This window comes from Chiloscyllium plagiosum, unplaced genomic scaffold (assembly GCF_037043375.1).
Source record: "Chiloscyllium plagiosum isolate Xiang-an unplaced genomic scaffold, Cpla_swu_hap1 HiC_scaffold_42, whole genome shotgun sequence".
NCBI classification, from domain to species: domain Eukaryota; kingdom Metazoa; phylum Chordata; class Chondrichthyes; order Orectolobiformes; family Hemiscylliidae; genus Chiloscyllium; species Chiloscyllium plagiosum.
Genome location: NW_028270180.1, coordinates 31,408,738 through 31,432,743, shown reverse-complemented (window position 1 = coordinate 31,432,743; position 24,006 = coordinate 31,408,738). Strand labels below are relative to the sequence as shown.

Genomic DNA, 24,006 nt, shown 5'->3' with positions numbered 1-24,006 from the left:
GTGATGGACATGTTATTTTCAGCAGAAAAGCAGGGCTATAGTAGTCAGTCCTACTCCGAAATTTTCTTTTAAATAACAGGCCGATGATCTTCAAATCATCAACTTTCGTAGTCAAAGAAAGATATCAACGTTTACTCCAGAGATCAGATTTCTACTCCTCTATCCACTTGTTGCTGCCATTGCTTCAGGCTTCTCAGTGTCACTTGGTAACTCTTCGGGACACTGTGCTGATGCTTGCATTGTGTAATTTGAATGAAGGTAGTGTGCAATGAGATCCATAACCTCGACTTGCCCTCTAGTTCCAGAGGTATACCTGAAGACAAGGAAGAAGAAGGAATGTTGGAATGCTCTTTACAAGACAAAGCTTCAAACATGTTTCAGTAGCAATGTACACTGTGGCCACTTGTAATTTGTGTTTCCTTTTGTCACAATAAATCATTGAGCAGCAAGTATAGATCTTGACAAAATAAATATCCTATTACCTGATAGGGTAAGGAGTCTAACCTTTCATTGCATTAGTTTGCTAATCTGTACATAGATGATGATTTGTAATAGGCAAGTACCACAGTCCTCATTCCTGATGAAGGGCTCATGCCCAAAATGTCGATCATCCTGCTCCTCAGATGCTGCCTAACCTGCTGTGCTTTTCCTGCACCACACTCTCGACTGATCTCCAGCATCTGCAGTCCTTACTTTGTTCAAGAATCACACACGACCATGTCCAGCAGGAGAGAATTTAACCATTTCCATCCAACATTGAATTGCATTGCTATCACTGAATCCCCAACTTCAACATCCTACACATTACCATTGGCCAGAAACAGGAATGAGAAATTTTCACCAATTGGTGAATTTCTGACTTTTTCAATATAGAATGTTACCATTTGAAATGTTTTCTCCACATTTGCTTCTTCCTATGAGGAGAAATGGTATGAATGTTTTAGGTCAATGATATATATTAGAAAAGTGTTATAAGAAACTGTATTTGGCCACAGCATCCATGCAAAGAGAGTTCCAGTTTCAGATTGGCAACCATCACATTTAGAAAGCTTGTCAGTGCCGTAGCCTGGGCATAGGCGAAATCACCAATTCAAAAAGCTAGGATGAACTAAATTATGTTACAGATATCCTACCACATGAGCAACCAGTACCTTCAGGAGAAAAGAATAGCAAATTATTTTGTGTTCTTTTAGGCCGATTCTATTAGACTTGGACGATCTTTTATTAATTATTTATTTTGTTTCAGATATTGATGAATGTCAAGTTCTTGCAAACCTGTGTCTGAACGGACAATGTATTAATACTGTGGGATCATATCGATGTCTGTGCAAGACTGGTTACACCACCGATCTGTCTGGCGTATCTTGTGTAGGCAAGTATTTAAAAAATAGCTTTTAGGTACAAGGATATAGATCATAAAAACTGTGCTGATACATTTAAGAAAATAATGGATGTAAACAGTCAGCAATTTAATGCATGTAGCAAACGATAGCCATTCATCTTTGAACACCACATTAAAATCAAAATTAGCTAACTGTAAGAAACTAAACGTTCTTGACAGTGCAACTAATCTGTTAATGCTAACAGATCCCCTTTTATTTCAGTATTCGTAAACATTGATTAGGGTGGCTTTAGTGTTGTAAATGTCCTAAAATACTTCACAAAAGATAAACCTGTGGCAGAATTATTTTGAGAAAATTTAGACCTTGACAGAAAGAATGTTGGAAGCAGGAAAGAACTCAAGCAAGGAATTAGAAGAGCAAGAAGAAGCCATGAAATGACCTTGGCAAGTAGGGTTAAAGAAAATCCCAAGGCATTCCATACATTATTAAAAGGAAAGGTATAACTAGGGAGAAGGTAGGATCACTCAAGGATAAAGAAGGAAACGTATGTTTGGAGGCAGAGGATGTGAGAGAGATCCTAAATGTGTCGGTATTCACCCAGGAGAAGGATATGGAGAATAGTAAGATTTGTGTGGATCCTGCTACTATGCTAGGGCATTTTGAGATCAAGAAAGAAGTGGTGTTGGGTCTCTTGAAGAGCATTAAGGTGGATAAGTCACCAGGGCCTGATGGTATCCAAGCCAGGCAAGAGAGGAGATTGCTGGGGCCTTCACCAAGATCTTTGTATCCTCACTAGCCACTGGAGAGATACAAGAGGACTGGCAAGTAGCTAATGTTGTTCCTCTGTTCAACAAGGGAAGCAGGGATAATCCAGGAAACTATAAACTGATGAATCTTACAGCGATACTTGGGAAGAAGCTATTGGAGAGCATTCTTAGGGATAGGATTTATGCACATTTGTAAAAGCATGGCCCAATTAGGGACAGTCAGCATGGCTTTGTGGAAGGCAGATCATGCCTTGATTGAATTTTTCAAGGAGGCGACAAAGGTGATTAATGACTAATGGAAGATGTCTACATTGATTTTAGAAAGCTTTCAACATGTCCTTCATGGTATGCTCATCCAGAAGATTAAGATACAAGGGATCCACAGTGACTTGGCTGCTTGGATTTAGAATTGGCTTGCCTATAGAAGCAGAGGGTAGTGGAAGGGTGTTTTTCTGGCTGGAGGTCCGTGACTAGTGGTGTTCCGCAGAGATCCATACTGGGACCTTTGCTATTTGTGACATTTTATAAATAACTTAGATGAAAATGTAGATGGGTGGGTTAGTAAGTTTGCAGACAATACAAAAATCGGTGGAGTTCAGGGTATTGTAGAAGGTTATCAAATGTAGCAAAATATAGTCAGTTGCAGATATGGGCGGAGAAGTGGCAGATGGAGTTTAATTTGGATAAGTGTGAATGTTGCACTCTGGGATATCAAATGTAAAGGAAAAGTGTACAATTAACGGCAAAATTCTAAATAGCATTGATATATAGAGGCGTCTTGGGGTTCAAGTCCATAGCTCCCTGAAAGTGGCCACTCAAGTAGATAGGGTGGTACAGAAGTCCGATAACATGCTTGCCTTTATTGGTCAGAGAATTGAGTACAAGAATCATGATGTCATGTTGCAGCTTTATAAGACTTTGCTTAGGCCACACTTAGAGTATTGCATTCAATTCTGGTTGCACACTATAGGAAGGATATGGAAGCTTTGGAGAGGGTGCAGAAAAGATTTACCAGGATGCTGCCTGCATTAGAGGTACAAGCTGTAAAGAGAGGTCAGAAAAGCTTGGGTTATTTTCTCTGGAGCAGCGGATGCTGAGGTGAGAGTTGATAAAAGTCTATAAAATTATGCAACACATGGATAGGGTTGACAGAATCTTTTATCCATTGTTGAAATGTCTAATACTAGGGGGCATGCATTTAAGGTGAGAGGGAAAAAACTCAAAGGAGATGTGAGGGGCAAGTTTATTTTTTACACAGTCTGGAACGCAGATATGATAAGGGCATTAAAGGGACTTTCAGATAAGTACATGAATATGCAAGGAATATTGGAGCGGGAGGGGGAGGATTGAAAGGATATTGGAGCGGGAGGGGGAGGATCCAGTTGTTGTGGTCCACGTTGGTACCAACAACATAGGCAAGACTAGGGTGGAGGACCTGTTTGGGCATTACGAAGCACTAGGCAGGAAATTGAAGCACAGGTCCTCAAGGGTCATAATCTCCGGATTGCTGCCCGAGCCACGTGCCAATTGGCATAGGGACAAGAAAATTGAGGGTGAGTTGGAGGTTTGGATTAGGAATTGGCTGGATGGAAGAAGACAGAGGGTAGTAGTTGATGGCAAAGTTTCTTCATGGAGTGCCGTCACTAGCGGTGTTCTGCAAGGATCTGTTTTGGGACCATTGCTGTTTGTCATTTTTATAAATGACCTGGAAGAGGGGTTAGAAGGTTGGGTGAGCAAGTTTGCGGATGATACGAAAGTCGGAGGAGTTGTTGACAGTGAGGAAGGATGTGGCAGGTTACAGCAGGATATAGAGAAGCTGCAGAGCTGGGCAGAAAGGTGGCAAATGGAATTCAATGTAGCTAAATGTGAGGTGATTCACTTTGGGAAGAATAACAAAAAGATGGGGTACTGGGCTAATGGTCGGATACTTGGTAGTGTGGATGAGCAGAGGGATCTTGGTGTCCATGTACACAGATCTCTGAAAGTTGCCACCCAGGTAAATAGTGCGGTGAGGAAGGCATATGGCGTACTGGCTTTTATTGGTAGAGGAATTGAGTTCCGGAGTCCTGAGGTCATGATGCAGTTGTATAAAACTCTGGTGCGGCCGCATCTGGAATATTGTGTGCAGTTTTGGTCGCCATACTATAGGAAGGATGTGGAGGCACTGGAACGGGTGCAGAGGAGGTTTACCAGGATGTTGCCTGGTATGGAAGGAAGATCGTATGAGGAAAGACTGAGACACTTGGGGCTGTTTTCATTAGAGAAAAGAAGGTTTAGGGGTGACTTGATTGAGGTGTACAAGATGATTAGGGGGTTAGATAGGGTTGACAGTGTGAACCTTTTCCCGCGTATGGAGTCGGGTATTACAAGGGGGCATAGCTTTAAATTAAGGGGGGGTAGATATAGGACTGAAGCTAGGGGTAGGTTCTTCACTCAGCGAGTCGTAAGTTCATGGAATGCCCTGCCAGTAGCAGTGGTGGACTCTCCCTCTTTATGGGCATTTAAGCGGGCATTGGATAGGTATATGGAGGATAGTGGGTTAGTATAGGTCAGGTGGGCTTGGATCGGCGCAACATCGAGGGCCAAAGGGCCTGTACTGCGCTGTATTCTTCTATGTTCTATGTTCTATGTTCTAAAATTAGGCAAGTAAACACGTGGCTAAGGGATTGGTGTGGGAAAGAGGGATTCCACTTCATGGGGCATTGGCATCAGTTTTGGAACAGGGGGGATCTGTACCGTTGGGACGGTCTCCACCTGAACCGATCAGGTACCAATGTTCTAGCGAAGAGGATAAATAGGGTGGTCAGTAGGACTTTAAACTTCTGAGTTGGGGGGGAAGGGAAAGTGAAAGCGACAGGGAGTATGGAGGTAAATGGCAAGATAAGCAGCAGGATAGCATGTTTCCAGGCGGATTTAAAATTGAGGCAGACTGAGAATGCAGTAAAAAGCAAGGATAACTTAGGACATATGACTTCCAACATCTCTAATGATAAGGAAGTTAGCATTAAGGCACTTTACCTGAATGCTCATAGCATTCATAACAAAGCCGATGAACTAATGGCACAGATAATAGTGAATGATTATGATGTAGTAGGCATCACAGAGACTTGGTTACAGGGGGGTCAGGACTGGCAGTTAAACCTCCATGGTTTTTCAACTTATCGAAAAGACAGAGAGGTGGGCAGAGGGGGTGGGGTTGCCTTGTTAGTTAAGAACAAAATTAAATCTATGGTATTGAATGACATAGCGTCGGATGATGTGGAGTCTGTGTGGGTGGAATTGAGGAACCACAAAGGCAAAAAAAATATAATTGGAGTTGTGTATAGACTTCCTAACAGTGGTCAGGACCAGGGACGCAACATGTACCGGGAAATAGAGAAGGCATGTCAGAAAGGCAAGGTTACATTGATCATGGGAGACTTCAATATGCAGGTGGACTGGGTAAATAATGTTGCTAGTGGATCTAAAGAAAGGGAATTCATGGAATGCTTACAGGATGGCTTTTTGGAACAGCTGGTCATGGAGCCCAGAAGAGAGCAGGCTATTCTGGACCTAGTGCTTTGCAATGAACCAGACTCTATAAAAGATCTTAAAGTAAGGGAACCCTTAGGAAGTAGCGACCATAATATGGTAGAGTTCAGTCTGGAGTTTGAAAGGGAGAAGGCAAAATCGGATGTAATGGTATTACAGTTGAATAAAGGTAATTATGAGGGCATGAGAGAGGAACTGACTAAAATAGACTGGAAGCAGAGGCTAACCGGGAAGACAGTAGAGTAAAAAGTCTTAAAATTGATAAATCTCCTGGCCCCGATGGGATACACCCTAGAGTTCTGAGAGAGGTGGCTGAGGGATTAGCAGAGGCATTGGTTGAGATCTTTCAAGAGTCACTGGAGTCAGGAAAGGTCCCGGATGATTGGAAGATGGCTGTTGTAACCCCCTTGTTCAAGAAAGGATCAAGGCAAAAGATGGAAAATTATAGGTCAATCAGCTTAACCTCGGTTGTTGGTAAAATTCTAGAATCCATCATTAAGGATGAGGTTTCTAAATTCTTGGAAGAGCAGAGTCTGATTAGAACAAGTCAACATGGATTTAGTAAAGGGAGATCATGCCTGACAAACCTGTTGGAATTTTTTGAAGAGGTAACAAGTAGGATAGACCAGGGAAACCCAGTGGATGTGGTCTATCTAGACTTTCAAAAGGCCTTTGATAAGGTGCCACACGGGAGGCTGCTGAGCAAGGTGAGGGCCCATGGTGTTCGAGGTGAGCTGCTGGGATGGATTGAGGATTGGCTGTCTAACAGAAGGCAGAGAGTTGGGATAAAAGGTTCTTTTTCAGAATGGCAGCCGGTGACGAGCGGTGTCCCGCAGGGTTCGGTGCTGGGGCCACAGCTGTTCGCATTATATATTAATGATTTGGATGAGGGAACCGGGGGCATTCTAGCGAAGTTTGCCAATGATACGAAGTTAGGTGGACAGGCAGGTAGTACTGAGGAAGTGGGGAGGCTACAGAAGGATCTAGACAGGTTGGGAGAGTGGTCCAGGGAATGGCTAATGGAATTTAACGTGAGCAAGTGCGAGGTCTTGCACTTTGGCAAAAAGAATAAAAGCATAGACTACTTTCTAAATGGTGAGAAAATTAATAAAGCCAAAGCACAAAGGGATCTGGGAGTGCTAGTCGAGGATTCTCTAAAGGTAAACATGCAGGTTGAGTCCGTGATTAAGAAAGCGAATGCAATGTTGTCGCTTATCTCAAGAGGGTTGGAATATAAAAGCAGAGATGTACTACTAAGACTTTATAAAGCTCTGGTTAGGCCCCATTTGGAGTACTGTGTCCAGTTTTGGTCCCCACACCTCAGGAAGGACATACTGGCACTGGAACGTGTCCAGCGGAGATTCACACGGATGATCCCTGGAATGACAGGTCTAACATATGAGGAACGGCTGAGGATACTGGGATTGTATTCGTTGGAGTTTAGAAGATTAAGGGGAGGCTTAATAGAGACGTGCAAAATAATACATGGCTTGGAAAAGGTGGATGCTAGGAAATTGTTTCCGTTAGACGAGGAGACTAGGACCCGTGGACACAGCCTTAGAATTAGAGGAGGTCATTTCAGAACAGAAATGCGGAGACATTTCTTCAGCCAGAGAGTGATGGGCCTGTGGAATTCATTGCCACGGAGTGCAGTGGAAGCCGGGACGCTAAATGTCTTCAAGGCCGAGATTGATAGATTCTTGTTGTCTAGAGGAATTAAGGGCTACGGGGAGAATACTGGTAAGTGGAGCTGAAATGCGCATCAGCCATGATTGAATGGCGGAGTGGACTCGATGGGCCGAATGGCCTTACTTCCACTCCTATGTCTTATGGTCTTATGGTCTAATGGAGAGGTATGGACAAGGACAGGCAGAAGTGATTAGTTTAACTTGGCGTCATGTTCGGCACAACATCGTGGGCCCATTCCTGTGGTGTAAAGTTCTATGTTCTGTTCTAATTTTGGAACATTTAAGGAGAGAATTCCCAGAGTATACTACCGAAGGCAAGGACATTAACAGGATGGTTTTGGGAAGGTTTGAACTGCGAGCTACTCAATTATTACCAGAGAAAAATGATACCATGCTCGAAAAATTGTCTTTCTGTTTCAATTTTCAGGAAAACCTTGTGAATAGGTACTCAGCCTCCACCACACAACAGACAAGAAGCTAGTTAAATAGCAGGTTGTGGTCTTGTCTGTTGAAGGGCCCATTCACAGTTTTTATGTTCAAGTTGGTGAGGTAACTATTCGGCAAGATTGTATCAAATGTACTAAGCATTAAATGCTTAACATAAGAGCACATAAGATATAAATCAGGAACAGAAGTAGGCTAGTCAGTCATTCAATCTTACTCCACCATACAGTAATATCATGGCTGATCAATTTATGTTTTGAATTGGACAGGCTGGGGTTGTTTCCCACAGAGCAGAGGAGATTGTGATTGAGAGGTATAAAATCATGAGTGGCACAGAAAGGGCAGACAGGAAGAAATTTTCCCTTTGATGGAGGGATCAATGACCAGGAGGCAGGACATTTTAATGTATGGGGCAGAAGGTTTAAGAAGTATTTTGATATGTAGTTGGGAAGTGAAGGCATGCAAAGCTTTGGGCCAAGTGCTGGAAAATGGAATTAGAATAATTAGATGGTTGCTTTTTTTGATCACTGCAAATGTATTGGGCCGAAGGGCATTTCTCTATGCTGTATATCTCTATGTCTCTAAAGGACCAATACTCACTTCACTTATTCTTGTTGTAGAAATGATTACAAGCCTTATATGAAATTTGCGTTTCTAGCTACCCTTTCTCTCATTCTATAATTTCTTTCTCCTAATTGCTTTTTGTCATTCTTTCCTGTTCTTCATTTTCCATCCAATCATCCTGCCACAGAGAGATAGACTACAGTAAATTAGGTATGCCTTCCTTAAGATTGTTGATGTTTAAAAAGAAAAGTCAGGTTGTTTAAAAGTAACTATTAGCATTTGATAAATGTCCTAATCTTAAAGAGCATGCCATTAGGCAAAGTATATGTAATTGTTGTATCAATTCTAGTGGCACTGTGGTAGTGTTCCTACCTCTAAACCAAAAGGCCTGGATTCAAGTCCCACCTGCTCCAGAGGTGTGTCATAACATGTTTGAATGGGTTGATTCAAAAACATCTATGTAATTGTTGTAGGTGTACATTCAGGTGGTTTTAACATCTATCTATTCACACTTCCTTACAACTTATATTTAATATGAATTTCTTAATATTTATGTTAGTTTAGTTATGAAGCATTTCAAAAGTATGTTTCCATGTTATAATAACAATATATTGGATATGATACATGCCAGTATATATATTTTGTAATTTCCTTAATTTGTAGATCTTGATGAATGTGTCCAGGCACCGAAACCTTGTAATTTCATCTGCAAGAATACAGAAGGAAGTTACCAATGTGCATGTCCTAGAGGATATTTGTTGCAGGAGAATGGAAAAAGTTGCAAAGGTAATATAATATTGAATTATATCTTAACCTGATCCAAAGAGTTGCTTTTCCTCAATAATGATGTTCAATCAACCCAGCCGAGTTATTCAGTCATTTTATCAGCTGAAAACAGTAGCTATCATTGTTTCATTTAAACAATGCAGTTTAATCTGAGAGGCAAGCCTAGTTACTAACAGAAAGAATGTTAAACTTAAAATGTAAATAACAACAATAATGACTGGACACATTGGAGAATCAAAGAATTATATTTCCATTGCCAGACCTTTATAGTTGCTGAGGTTAGCCATACAGCTGCAGAGACGCGTAGAACAGTACAGCAAAGAAATAGGCCCTTCGACCCGCTACGTCTGTGCCAACCATTCTAAACTAATCCCATCTGCCTGAATATTGTTCATTTCCCTCTATTCATATATCTGTCTGAATGCTTCTTAAATAGTGCTATTGTATCTGCTTCTACCATCTTCCCTGGAAGGGGAGAAGGGCATTTATTCCTTGGCACCTCTCATCAGCTTTTTGAAAGTCAGGTTGGACAAGGTTCAGCTTGTACTAAGACATCCAGTTTCTCAATTATAGTAGCAAATAGGAATGAAAAATTAAGGCAATTTCAGGTGAAGGCCTACAGGAAAAATTATGGGAAAATATTGGGACACTATCAAGAAATCACTAATAATATCAAATGATGTTTCAACTGTTAATTTATGAAGGGTATTATTAGACACCTTTTAGTATGATGACATGTAAAAGTGTTGTTCTGTAGTTATTTAGAACCTGTAACTAAACAAGTTCTACAATACAGCTAAACAAAATCGAGTAGTTAGTTCTATCCACTGAATAAAACAATCCCAAATCCAAATATGTCCAAAACTATAAAAAGAAAACTCAAGACACCCTTTCAAAGGCAATTTTTGACTTATCTTCCACACTTGACTCTCTTCAACCCTCTTGATTGAGCCCACTATGTCTGTATAATCCTGGCCGATGACTTCATAGGACTGAGGACATTAGTGGGAGCAGGAGTAGGCAATTACTAGACAATTCTGCTGTGTCATTCATTAAGATCAGGATCTTATACCTCAACTCCCATGTCCCTTCTTTGTCTTGAATATACTTCAACGACTGAGCATCTACAACCTCTGAAGTAGAGAATTGCAAAGGTTCACAGTTTCTTGTGTAAAGAAATTTCTCCCTGTCCTAAATGGCTGATACTTTATTTGGAGACAGTGATCCCTAGTTCTCAACATCTCAACAATGAAAAAAATTACATCAAATCCTTTGTACAGTTTTTGATGAAACTTATCAAGATAATCCACATTCAGTATTGGAGTGGGCCCCCAATTGTTTAAATTGGTTAAGATTACTTTTGATAGAGGAAAACAGACTGTTTTTATGTTTAATCTGCTTAAATGTATCGAAGAGAAACTTATTTTAAATCTTAAAAATAAATTCTTGCAAGTTCTACCAGCAGTCTAGAACCCATGATGTACCCCACTTTTTTTACCCATTTATTGCTAATTTCAGGAATTATGTAGCTGAACAGGTACTAAATTGGCTAAAAAGTGGAGAACAGACTAGCAAACTGACCTTCCATCTTGGTGAGGCTTACCCCAGCTTTCTGACAATCCCTGTTATCTAGTTCTGGATCATGACCTCACCACCGAGCATCAAGCCATTTGTTTCCAGCGCAGTCAGTAACCTCATCTCCTTCAGTTATCTTTCTTCCATGGCTTCCCACCTCTTTGTTCCCAAACTAAGTACAGCAGGCGTCTACCTCCTTCCTAAGATCCAGTAAAGCATCTGTTCCTTCCCTATTGAACTGATTTCTTCTTACTTGATTCTAATTTTTTTTTCCTAGTCTCCAGCCTCTTTTACCTATGTCTGTCACTGATGTTGTCCATTACTTTAAAACTTAATTTTCATGGCCCTAACAGTCTCCTCTTTACATTGTGCACCTCCATCCTCCACCATGGTGGTCCTTGAATAAAGGTCCAATCAATTCCCAACAGCCCCTGGCTGAATTTGTTCTCTTATTGAACAAATGTTCATTTAAATATTTTCTCCAAATACAATGTCCATACCCATATCAATCCTGGCTATTCCTGCCTATTTGTTGGGTATGTTAAACTTTTCTTGTTCCAGCCTTACTCAGGCCCCCTCCTTCAATTATTTTTCTCAGTAGTGTAATGACTGTATCTGTGCTGTGTCATACTCCTGTCCCAATTTGTAAATTGTCTTCAACTTTGCTTCCAATTTCCATCTTTCAGTTTTATATTGTTCCATCTCTCACTCTTCCATTCCCTTCCTCAACTTTTTTTTCACTACGAGAACACAAAACAGTACAGCATAGTACAGGCCCTTCAGCCCTCGATGTTGTGCCAGCCTTTTATCCAACTCTAAGATCAGACTAACCGACATACCCTTCATTGTACTAACTTCCATGTGCCTATCCAAGAGTTGCTTAAATGTCCCTAATGTATCTGACTGTACTACCATCGCTGGCAGTGCATTCCACACACCCACCACTCTCTGAGTAAAGAACCTACCTCTGACATCTCCCCTAAGGCTTCCTGCAGTTACCTTACATTTATGCCCCTCATGATAGACATTTTCGTCATGGGAAAAAGTCTCTGGCTGTCCACTCTATCAATGCCTCTCAACATCTTTTGCACTGTTATCAAGTCACCTGTCATCCTCTTCACTCCAGTGAGAAAAGCCCTAGCTGCCTCAACCTTTCTTCATAAGATATGCCCTGCAGTACAGGCAGCATCCTGGTAAAGCTCCTCTGCACCATCTCTAAAGCTTCCACACCTTTCCTATTATGAGGCGACCAGAACTGAACACAATATTCCAAGTTTGGTCTAACCAGGACACTATGGAGCTGCAGCATAACCTCGTGGCTCTTAAACTCAATTCCTCAGCTAATGAAGTCAACACCCCATACACCTTCTTAATAACCCTATCAGCCTGGGTGGCAACTTTGAGGGATCTGTGGACATTGACCTCAAGATCCCTCCATTCCTCCACATTGCCAAGAATCCCGCCTTTAATCCTGTATTCTGCATTCAAATTTGACTATCCAAAATGAATCACTTCTCTCTTTTCCAGGTTGAACTCCATCTGCCACTTATCAACCAAGTTCAGCATCCTGTCAATGTCCCGTTGTAACCTATAACAGCCCTCCACACTATCCACCACTCCACAACCTTCACGTCATCAGCAAACTTACTAACCCACCCTTCCACTTCCTCATCCAAGTCATTTATAAAAATCACAAAGAGCAGAGGTCCCAGAACCAATCCCTGCAGAACACTACTGGTCACTAAGCTCCAGGCTGGATACTTTCTATCTACCATCACCATCTTCTCGTTGGTGATTGACAATAAAGTCCCACTAAATCCTAAAACTAGCTCGACTACACTACCTCACACTATACATGCTGTAAGTACTCCATTCCATCCCCCCAGTTCCTCCTTCATCCCAACTGTTTTGATGAGGTAACCTGCGACAGCAGTGCTTCTGAAATGTCTTTTATCTTAACTGAAGCTTTTTGCCCCCACCCTACCATCCCCAAACAACAGCACAATGATTGAGTGCTCACTGTGTCTGCTATCTTTCCTCAACTTCTGCTTTCAACTTTCTTCCTTCTTCCCAAACCATGATAGGACTCCCCATGTCCTCATCTTCCACCCATTAACCTTCATATATAGATATAGAACATAGAAGAATACAGCGCAGTACAGGCCCTTTGGCCCTCGATGTTGCGCCGATCCAAGCCCACCTAACCTATACTAACCCACTATCCTCCATATACCTATCCAATGCCCGCTTAAATGCCCATAAAGAGGGAGAGTCCACCACTGCTACTGGCAGGGCATTCCATGAACTTACGACTCGCTGAGTGAAGAACCTACCCCTAACTTCAGTCCTATATCTACCCCCCCTTAATTTAAAGCTATGCCCCCTTGTAATACCCGACTCCATACGCGGGAAAAGGTTCACACTGTCAACCCTATCTAACCCCCTAATCATCTTTTACACCTCAATCAAGTCACCCCTAAACCTTCTTTTCTCTAATGAAAACAGCCCCAAGTGTCTCAGTCTTTCCTCATACGATCTTCCTTCCATACCAGGCAACATCCTGGTAAACCTCCTCTGCACCCGTTCCAGTGCCTCCGCATCCTTCCTATAGTATGGCGACCAAAACTGCACACAATATTCCAGATGCGGCCGCACCAGAGTCTTATACAACTGCATCATGACCTCAGGACTCCGGAACTCAATTCCTCTACCAATAAAAGCCAGTACGCCATATGCCTTCCTCACCGCACTATTTACCTGGGTGGCAACTTTCAGAGATCTGTGTACATGGACACCAAGATCCCTCTGCTCATCCACACTACCAAGTATCCGACCATTAGCCCAGTACCCCATCTTTTTGTTATTCTTCCCAAAGTGAATCACCTCACACTTAGCTACATTGAATTCCATTTGCCACCTTTCTGCCCAGCTCTGCAGCTTCTCTATATCCTGCTGTAACCTGCCACATCCTTCCTCACTGTCAACAACTCCTCCGACTTTCCTATCATCCGCAAACTTGCTCACCCAACCTTCTAACCCCTCTTCCAGGTCATTTATAAAAATGACAAACAGCAATGGTCCCAAAACAGATCCTTGCGGAACACCACTAGTGACGGCACTCCATGAAGAAACTTTGCCATCAACTACTACCCTCTGTCTTCTTCCACCCAGCCAATTCCTAATCCAAACCTCCAACTCACCCTCAATGCCATATCTCCGTATTTTCTGCAGTAGCCTACCATGGGGAACCTTATCAAACGCCTTACTAAAATCCATATATACCACATCTACCGCTTTCCCCTCATCAACCTCCTTCGTCACCTTTTACTACCATTCCTGCCATCTCCACCAAACACATCTTACCCTTAACCTTAAATCACCCAAAAACATTTGAGAGAGACTTTTCTATGATACAGTCTATTCTTCAGTTGTGACTAAGACCTTATCTTTTCCTCATGCAACGTTCTTTGCAAGTACAGGAAATGTGACCTTTTACCTTCACAATTTTAGACCATAATCTTCACATTCATTTTGTTTTCTTCACTTGTTTGATCTTCCTGTTACATTTTCTTTTTGACAGCGATACATCTGCTCAAGGAACTGTTTGTTTTGTGTTTTTGCCCCTCTATCCATGTCCTTTCTCTCTCAAATACAAACGGCAGAAATCCTGCAAGGCTTTCAGCAACATGGGCTATTAGAAGATGCGTGTTAAAATAAGGGAAGATGTTGAGATCATTTTGCCACATCTTGTAAGCTTTCCTCGTGTGGTATGGTGAGATTTTCATCTAGGCAGTGGCTTGTTCCCAATTGATGCCCATTTTTGCTTGTTAGACATCGTGTTAGCAGCCTAACTTGCAATGGGTTGTGATCTTACAAAACTTGCCACATAAGCTTGGTATTTGAAACACTCAACATGGAAATCAAAATGTGTTCTTAACAGGTTCAACCTGCTGTCTTCTCCGGAAACCTCAATGTTGCCCATGGCTAAATTGCAAAACAGCACGATTCACCAGCACCAGCTGCATGTACCCTTGCACCGGAGATGCTCCACTTTCAGGGAGTCATCAGCACAATCCTGGAATCTTCCAAGCACTGGCATGGTGCCCTTCAGGATTAGACATGTCTAGCAGGACACACCGGTGACCAGCACTGTACGACTGTATTTGGTACATGTGCATGCAGGGACAAGACCCCAATGGCGTGGACCACATTGTCTACCAGGGATACTTCCTAGGTCTCTTAGTATGCATTTGCCTGGTACCCAATGGCATGCCCATAACATCCATGCCTTGCCTTGCCCAACCTTGACATCATTGGAATTTGGCGTAATCATATAATCAAGCAGGTGGCTGTGCTGTACAGAAATCCTCAAAGACCATGCATCTCATCGTAGGTCACTCTAGCACCTGTATCATATAGCCTCAGTCATACACACGACACCTACAACAAGCAGTGAATTATGTCTAAAGATATTTGCACAACATTATGTATAATATATTGCAAAAACATTGTTAGTCATCGCCCCACACACCATGAGTACAGTTTTTGTCTTCCTGTGCCTCCTGCTGCACAGAGGGAGCCTGTTCCATAGTGGAACCTGTAGACCCTGGAGGTTTGATTGGGTAGCCACAGGAGCATAAAGGTCTGGATGGGTCAGATACGCCAAGAGTTTCCTTTCCACAGGAGAGTTGACCACAAGACCATAAGACATAGGAGCAGAAATTAGCCCATTCAGCCCATCGAGTCTGTTCCACCATTCAATCATGGCTGATAAGTTTCTCAACCCCATTCTCCCACTTTCTCCCCGTAACCCTTGGTACTCAAAACCTATCTACCTCAGTCTTAAATATACTCAATGACCTGGCCTCCACAGCCCTCTGTGGCAGTGAATTCCATAGATTCCCCACTCTCTGGCTGAAGAAGTTTCTCCTTGTCTCCATTCTAAAAGGTTTGCCCTTTACTGCAAGGCTGTGCCCTCGTGTCCTAGTCTCTCCTACCAATGGAAACATCTTTCCAACGTCTACTCTGTCCAGACCATTCAGTATTCTGTATGTTTCAATTAGATCCCCCCCATCCTTCTCAGCTCCTTCGAGTATAGACCCAGAGCCCTCAAACATTCCTCGTATGTTAAGCTTTTCATTCCTGAGACCATTCTCATCAACCTCTTCTGAACATACTCCAGGACCAGTACATTCTTCCTCAGATATGGGGCCCAAATCTGCCCACAGTACTCTAAATATGGTCTGACCAGAGCCTTATAGAGCCTCAAAAGTACATCCATGCTTTTATATTCAAGTCCTCTCAAAATAAGTGCCATAATTGCATTTGCTTTCCTAACTACTGACTCAACCTGCACTAAAACTCCCAAGTCTCTTTGCACTTCTGACTTCTGAATTTTCTCCTCATTTAGTAAATTCCTCTATCCTTCCTACCAAAGTGCATGACCTCACAATTTCCCATGTTGTACTCCATCTGCCACTTCTTTGCCCACTCTCCTAAGTCGTTCAAATCCTTCTGCAGCCTCCCCCCTCCTCAATACTACCTGTTCCTCTACCTATCTTAGTATCATCTGAAAACTTAGCCAGAATGCATTCAGTTCCTTCACCCAGATCATTAATGTATAAAGTAAAAGGTTGTGGTCCCAACGCTGACCCTTGCAGAACACGACATGTCACCGGCTGCCATCCTGAGAAGGACCCTTTTATCCCAATCTCTGCTTTCTGCCAGACAGCCAAGCTTCTAATCATGCTAGCATCTTACCTGTAACACCATGGGCCCTTATCTTACTCAGTAACGTCCTGTGTGGCACCTTGTCAAAGGCCTTCTGGAAGTCCAGGTAGATAACATCCATTGGCTCTCCTTGGTCTAATCTGCTCGATATTTCCTCAAAGAATTCTAGCAGTTTTGTCAGGCATGACCTCCCCTTGATGAAACCATGCTGACTTTGCCCTATTTTACCTTACAGTTCCAAAATTCAGAAATCTCATCCTTCACAATGGATTCCAGCATCTTACCCATGACTGAGGTTCAGCTAATCGGTCTGCAATTTTCCATCTTTTGCCTTACCCCCTTTTTAAACAGGGGTGTCACCTTAACAATTTTCTAGTCCTCTGGAGCCCTCCCTGATTCTAATTATTCCTGCAAAATCACCACTAATGCCTTCGCTATCTCGTCAGCTATCTCCCTTAGAACTCTGAAGTCAGTGGGGATGCTCATGATGACCCTTACATCCCACATTCAACAGGAGGAGCATGCAACTGCCCTAACATCCATTCCCACTGTTCTAAATTCCCAAAGAGACAATTGTAAAAAAACTAATAACCTTACTGAATCGGCACACTGAACCTTTTATTCCGGTTAGAGGAGGAGGATGGGTAAGTACCTAAGTAGTGTTTTGGGTAAAGCGACTGCCCAAATATTTTACCTCACTTACTCAGCAGTAAGTCCACTCTTGTTCAGCGTGCACTTTGCCTATTCACAAGGTAAGTTTTTAAAGGATTAATTTACCTCCCCAGCAGCCCCCGGTCCTCGCTCTCACCCTCTCGCTGCTGCAAAAATTTATTTAGATGACTCTTTCTTCGTACCTCTGTAATTGCTCCTGGTTAATTGAGAACATTGGTTTGAAACCGAGTTCCCTCAAACTAAAGTTCAAATTCAATACCTTGTGATCTCTACCCCCAGAGGATTCATAAATATGAGACCTCTTATTAATCCTGCCTCATGACTCACTCAATCAAAAACATTGCACAAAAAAGCAATCCATGATGTACTCCAGAAATTCATCATCCATACCATCTTCTCTGGTCGATGAGAGTGATTTTAATTGTTCTGAGTGAACTTAATTTGCATATTGACCAATCATCATGACCTTCTTACACACCTCCATTATTTGCCAATTTGTATTTGTCCTACAAGGAACTGGTGTGTCTGCGTGAGGTTCCGTTCAGTGTCCAATTTTCTCCCGTTAGGTGGATTGGCTATGCTAAATTGTCATGTAGTGTTCAGAGATGCTCAGGCTAGGTAGATTAGAAATGTGGGGTTACAGGGATAGGATTGGGGGCTCAGTCTGGTTGGGATGCTGGTCGGAGGGCCTTTAGGGACCTCGTTCACTTACCACTCCTTATTTCCAACCAAACTGATTGTACCTATGTCCTTATTTCCAATTGCACTGATGCCTTGTGTTATTAACAAAGCTACCACACCTCCTTGCCTATTCTTCTGAAATGTCAAATAACCTTGAATATTCACTTCCCAGTCTTGGTCATCTTGTAACCACATCTCTGTAACAGTTATCAAGTCATGTTCATGTATTTCTTCTTGTGCTGTCAACTCACCTATCTTGTAATAAATGTTGTGTGCAGTCACGTAGAGAGCCTTTTTACCATTATTCTGCTGCACTGGTTTGCATATATTTCCAACCTTCCCTGTCACACTTTGTTTATCATTCACCCCGTCAAGACCCTGTGCCTGTGCACGCTTGTTTCTTTTTCATTTTTGAAACTTTGTTCCAATTGAACCCTCCTATCCACTAATTAATTTAAACATTTATCTGTAATCTTAGTTCGTAGAATCATAGAATCCCTACTGTGCAGGAAGAGGCCATTTGGCCCATCGTGTGTCTGCACCAACCCTCCGACCAGCATCCCAACCAGACTGAGCCCCCAATCCTATCCCTGTAACCCCACATTTCTAATCTACCTAGCCTGAGCATCTCTGAACACTACATGGCAATTTAGCATAGCCAATCCACCTAACCGGAGAAAATTGGAGCACTGAACGGAACTTCACACAGACACGCCAGTTCCGAAAGAGTCCCATCCCAACAGAACTGCTCTCTCTTTCCCAGTACTGATGGCAATGCCCTATGGCTCAAAACCCACCTCTTCCTCACCAACCTTTGAACCACACATTTACTCTCTAATCTTATTGACCCTATGTCAATTTGCATGTGGCTCAGGTTGTAATCTTGGCATTATTGCCTTTGTGGTTCTGCTTTTTAATTTAGTCTAATATTCTCATAATCCCTCAGCAGAGCCACTTTTCTAGTCCTAGCTGTATCTGTGGTTCCTTTGTGGACCACAAGAGCTGAATCCTTCCCCTCCCACTCCAGGTCAGATGACATGTGCTGACCCTATGCACCAGGTTGGCAACAAGGCCTTGGGGACTCTGTCAATGCTGCAGAGAACATCTATTCTCCTAACTATGCTTTCCCCGTTACTGCTACATTTTTTTCTTTTCTCCCCCACTTGAATCACTGTTTTATATGCTGTTGTTTTTTTTGGAACTTTGGAGAAAAAAAAAGTCAAAACAACGGCACTTTTAAAAGAGAGAGGAACAGACAACGACAGCACATGGTCAGATCAGTGCAGGAGAGAGAGAGAGACACAATGTTATTGAGATATATCTCTTGATTAAACTTAAAAATATAAGCCATAAGTATTAGGTTAGCCTGGAGCATTGTTTTGTTGAGGAATAAGATGGTGCTATGTTCTGGGTCTGCAGATTGGAAGAAGCAAAAATGGCCCTTAGTAGAGTGATATGCTCTTCTTGTCAGATGAGGGAGTTTAGGAAGAGTTTATGTGTTACTGAGGATTATATCTGCAATAAATGTCATTGGTTGCGAATCTTATCACATTAAATGGATCGTTTGGAGCGACAGTTAGAGGCAATGAGGAATTTACAAGAGAAAGCAGGTGTGATGGAAGACAGTAATAGGAAGGGAGAAAAGTCGCAGATACAGTCAGATAGATGGGTTAACTCCATGAAAGATAGGAGAGGTAGGCAGGTAGTGCAGGAGTCTTCGTGGCTATCCCAATTTCAAACAAATATGCTATTTTGGAAAATGTAGGGAGTGATAGATTCTCAGGGGAATGTAGCATGAACAGCCACGTTTCTGGTATCGAGACTGGCTCTAATGCAATGAGTGTTACATTGGTTTCCAAGAGATTGATTGATTGTGTTAGGGGATTTTCTCATCCGAAGCACAGACAGATGTTTCTGTGGCCAGCAGTGAAAAATCAGTATGGTGTGTTCCCTCCCTGGTGCAAGGATCAAGGATGTCTCAGCGAGGGTGCAGAATGTTCTCAAGGGGAGAGGACCCAGCAGGAGGTCATTGTATACATTGCAACCAATGACATAGGAAGGGAAAAGGATGAGATTCTGAAGGGAGAATATAGAGAGTTAGGCAGGAATTTAAAATGGAGATCCTCGAGAGTAATAATGTCTGGATTACTCCCGGTGCTAAGGGTAAGAATAGGAGGATAGAGTAGAAGAATGCATGGCTGAGGAGCTGGTGCAGGGGAGAAGGGTTCATGTTTTTGGATCATTGGAATCTCTTCTGGGATAGATGTCACCTGTACAAGAAGGACAGATTGCGCCTGAATTGGAAAGGGACTAATATACTGGCAGGGAGATTTGCTAGAGCTGCTCAGGAGGATTTAAACTAGTAAGGTGGTGGGGTGAGACGGGAGATAGTGAGAAAAGAGATCAATCTGAGGCTGGTACAGTTGAGAAAAGGTGTAAGTCAAACAGTCAGGGCAGGCAAGGGCCAAGCAGAGAACGAGGTAGGTCTAATAAATTAAACTGCATTTATTTCAATGTAAGAAGCCGAACAGGGAAGGTAGATGAACTGGTGGCATGTCCAGGAACATGGGAATGGGATATCATAGCAATTACAGAAATGTGGTCAGGGATGGACAGGATTGGCATCTTAATGTTCCAGGATACAAATGCTACAGGAAGGACAAAAAGGGAGGCCAGAGAAGAGGGGGAGTGGCATTTCTGATAAGGGATAGCATTACAGCTGTACGGAGGGAGGATATTCCCAGAAATATATCCAGGGAAGTTATTTGAGAGGAACTGAGAAATAAGAAAGGGATGATCACCTTGTTGGGATTGTATTGTAGACCCCCTAATAGTCAGGGGGAAATTGAGAAGCAAATTTGTAAGGAGATTTCAGTTATCTGTAAGAATAATAGGGTAGTTATGGTAGGGGAATTTAACTTTCCAAACATTGACTGGGACTGCCGTAGTGTGTACAAGGACATTTTCTGATTCAGTATGTAGATGTACCTTCCAGAGAAGGTGCAAAACCTGACCCACTCTTGGGAAATAAGGCTGGGCAGGTGACTGAGATGTCAGTGAGGGAGCATTTTGGGGCCAGCGACCATAATTCTATTAGATTTAAAAGAGTGATGGAAAAGGATAGACCAGATCTAAAAGTTGAAGTTCGAAATTGGAGAAAGGCCAATTTTGACGGTATTAGGCAAGAACTTTGAAAAGCTGATTGGGGGCAGATGTTCGCAGGAGGCTGAGAGGTGACCGTATTGAGGTTTACAAAATTATGAGGGGCATGAATAGGGGAAATAGGCAAAGTCTTTTCCCTGGGGTCGGGGAGTCCAGAACTAGAGGGCGTAGGTTTAGGGTGAAAGGGGAAAGATATAAAAGAGACCTATGGAGCAACTTTTTCACACAAAGTGTGGTACGTGTATGGAATGAGCTGCCAGAGGAAGTGGTGGAGGCTGGTACAATTGCAACATTTAAGAGGCATTTGGATGGGTATATGAATAGGAAAGATTTGGAGGGATATGGGCCGGGTGCTGGCAGGTGGGACTATATTGGATTGGGATATCTGGTCAGCGTGGACAGATTGGACTGAAGAGTCTGCTTCCGTGCTGTACATCTCTGTGACTCTATGGCTGGAAAATGGAAAGCCTTCAGAAATGAGATAGCAAGAGTCCAGAGACAGTATATTCTTGTTAGGGTGACAGGATAGGCTGGTATGTGTAGGGAATGTTGGATGACTAAAGAAGTTGAGGGTTTGGTTAAGAAAAAGAAGGAAGCATATGTCAAGTATAGACAAGATAGATCGAGTGAATGTTTAGAAGAGTATAAAGGCAGTAGAATTATACGCAAGAGGGATATCTAGAGGGCATAAAGGGGGCTTGAGATAGTTTGGTAAATGGAGTCACAGGTGAGGTGCTGAAAGACTGGAGGTTGGCTAATGTGATGCCACTATTTAAGAAAGGTGGTAAGGACAAGCCAGGGAATTGTAGACCAGTGAGACTCGGTGGTGGGCAAGTTGTTGGAGGGAATCCTGAGGGACAGGATGTACATGTATTTGGAAAGGCAAGGACTGATTAGGGATAGTCAACATGGTTTTGTATGTGGGAAATCATGTCTCACAAACTTGATTGAGTTATTTTGAAGAAGTAACAATGAAGATTGATGAGGGCAGAGTGGTAGATATTATCTATATGGACTTCAGTAAGGTGTTCAGCAAGGTTCCCCATGGGAGACTGGTTACCAAGGCTAGATCTCATGGAATACGGGAAGAACTAGCCATTTTGATACAGAACTGGCTCAAAGGTAGAAGACCTTTGATACAGAACTGGCTCAAAGGTGGTGGAGGAGGGCTGCTTTTCAGACTGGAGGCCTGTGACCAGTGGGGTGCCATAAGGATCAGTGCTGGGTCCACTACTTTTCGGTCTTTTATGTAAATGATTTGGATGTGAGCATAAGAGGTATAGTTAGTAAGTTTGCAGATGACACCAAAATTGGAGGTGCAGCGAAGAAGGTTACCTCAGGTTTCAACGGGATCTTGATCAGATGGGCCAATGGGCTGAGGAGTAGCAGATGGAGTTTAATTTAGATAAATGTGAAGTGCTGCATTTTCGGATAGCAAATCTTATCAGGACTTATACATTTAATGGTCAGTTCCTCGAGAGTATTGCTGAACAAAGAGACATTGGAGTGCAGGTTCGTACTCCTTGAAAGTGGAGTCACGGTTAGATAGGACAGTGAAGAAGGCATTTGGTATGCTTCCTTTATTCGTCAGATTATTGAGTACAGAGCTGAGAGGTCATATTGCAGCTGTACAGGGCATTGCGTGCAATTCTGGTCTCATTCCTATCGGAAGGATGTTGTGAAACTTGAAAGGGTTCAGAAAATATTAACAGGGATGTTGTCAGGGTTGGAGGATTTGAGCTATAGGGAGAGGCTGACTTGGTTAGGGCTGTATTCCCTGGAGCGACGGAGGCTGAGGGTTGACCTTATAGAGGTTTATAAAATCTTGACAGGCATGGATAGGACCAATAGACAAAGTATTTTCCCTGGGGTGGGGGAGTCCAGAACTAGAGGGCATAGGTTAAGGGTGAGAGGGAAAAGGTTTAAAAGGGGCAACGTTTTCACACAGAGTAGTACGTGTATGGAATGAGCTACCAGAGGAAGTGGTGGAGGCTGGTACAATTGCAGCATTTATAAAGGCATCTGGGTGGGTATATAAATAGGAAGGGTTTGGAGGTATATGGGCCGGTTGCTGGCAGGTGGGACTAGATTGGGTTGGCATATCTGGTCGGCATGGATGGGTTGCATCTCTATGACTCGATGAATAGCACTGTGGACCGCCGTGCTGTGGTCAGTTTGCTCGTCGTCCATGCAATCTGTGCTTTCATAGAACATAGAACATAGAAGAATACATCGCAGTACAGGCCCTTCGGCCCTCGATGTTGCACCGATCCAAGCCCACCGAACCTACACTAGCCCACTATCCTCCATATGCCTATCCAATGCCCGCTTAAATGCCCATAATGAGGGAGAGTCCACCACTGCTACTGGCAGGGCATTCCATGAACTCACAACTCGTTGAGTAAAGAACCTACCCCTAACATCTGTCCTATACCTACCCCCCCTTAATTTAAAGCTATGCCCCCTTGTAATAGCTGACTCCATACGTGGAAAAAGATTCTCACTGTCAACCCTATCTAAACCCCTAATCATCTTGTACATCACTATCAAGTCACCCCTAAACCTTCTTTTCTCCAATGAAAACAACCCCAAAGTGCCTCAGCCTTTCCTCATACGATCTTCCTACCATACCAGGCAACATCCTGGTAAACCTCCTCTGCACCCGTTCCAGTGCCTCCACATCCTTCCTATAGTATGGCGACCAAAACTGCACACAATACTCCAGATGTGGCCGCACCAGAGTCTTATACAACTGCAACATGACCTCAGGACTCCGGAACTCAATTCCTCTACCAATAAAAGCCAGTACGCCATATGCCTTCTTCACCGCACTATTTACCTGGGTGGCAACTTTCAAAGATCTGTGTACATGGACACCAAGATCCCTCTGCTCATCCACACTACCAAGTATCCGACCATTAGCCCAGTACCCCATCTTTTTGTTACTCTTACCAAAGTGAATCACCTCACACTTAGCTACATTGAATTCCATTTGCCACCTTTCTGCCCAGTTCTGCAGCTTATCTGTATCCCGCTGTAACCTGCCACATCCTTCCTCACTGT

The 24,006-nt window shown here is 42.9% G+C and overlaps 1 protein-coding gene across 1 annotated transcript in view; it reads left to right on the top strand.

The window, feature by feature from the left end:
• Nucleotides 1–24,006, top strand: part of LOC122542423 (fibrillin-1-like) — a 610,102-nt gene that overhangs the window by 552,291 nt on the left and 33,805 nt on the right. The window contains exons 58-59 of the mRNA XM_087981979.1: nucleotides 1,247–1,372; nucleotides 9,001–9,123. Coding sequence (XP_087838105.1) covers nucleotides 1,247–1,372; nucleotides 9,001–9,123 — 249 coding nt within the window. The remainder of the gene's footprint in view (nucleotides 1–1,246; nucleotides 1,373–9,000; nucleotides 9,124–24,006) is intronic.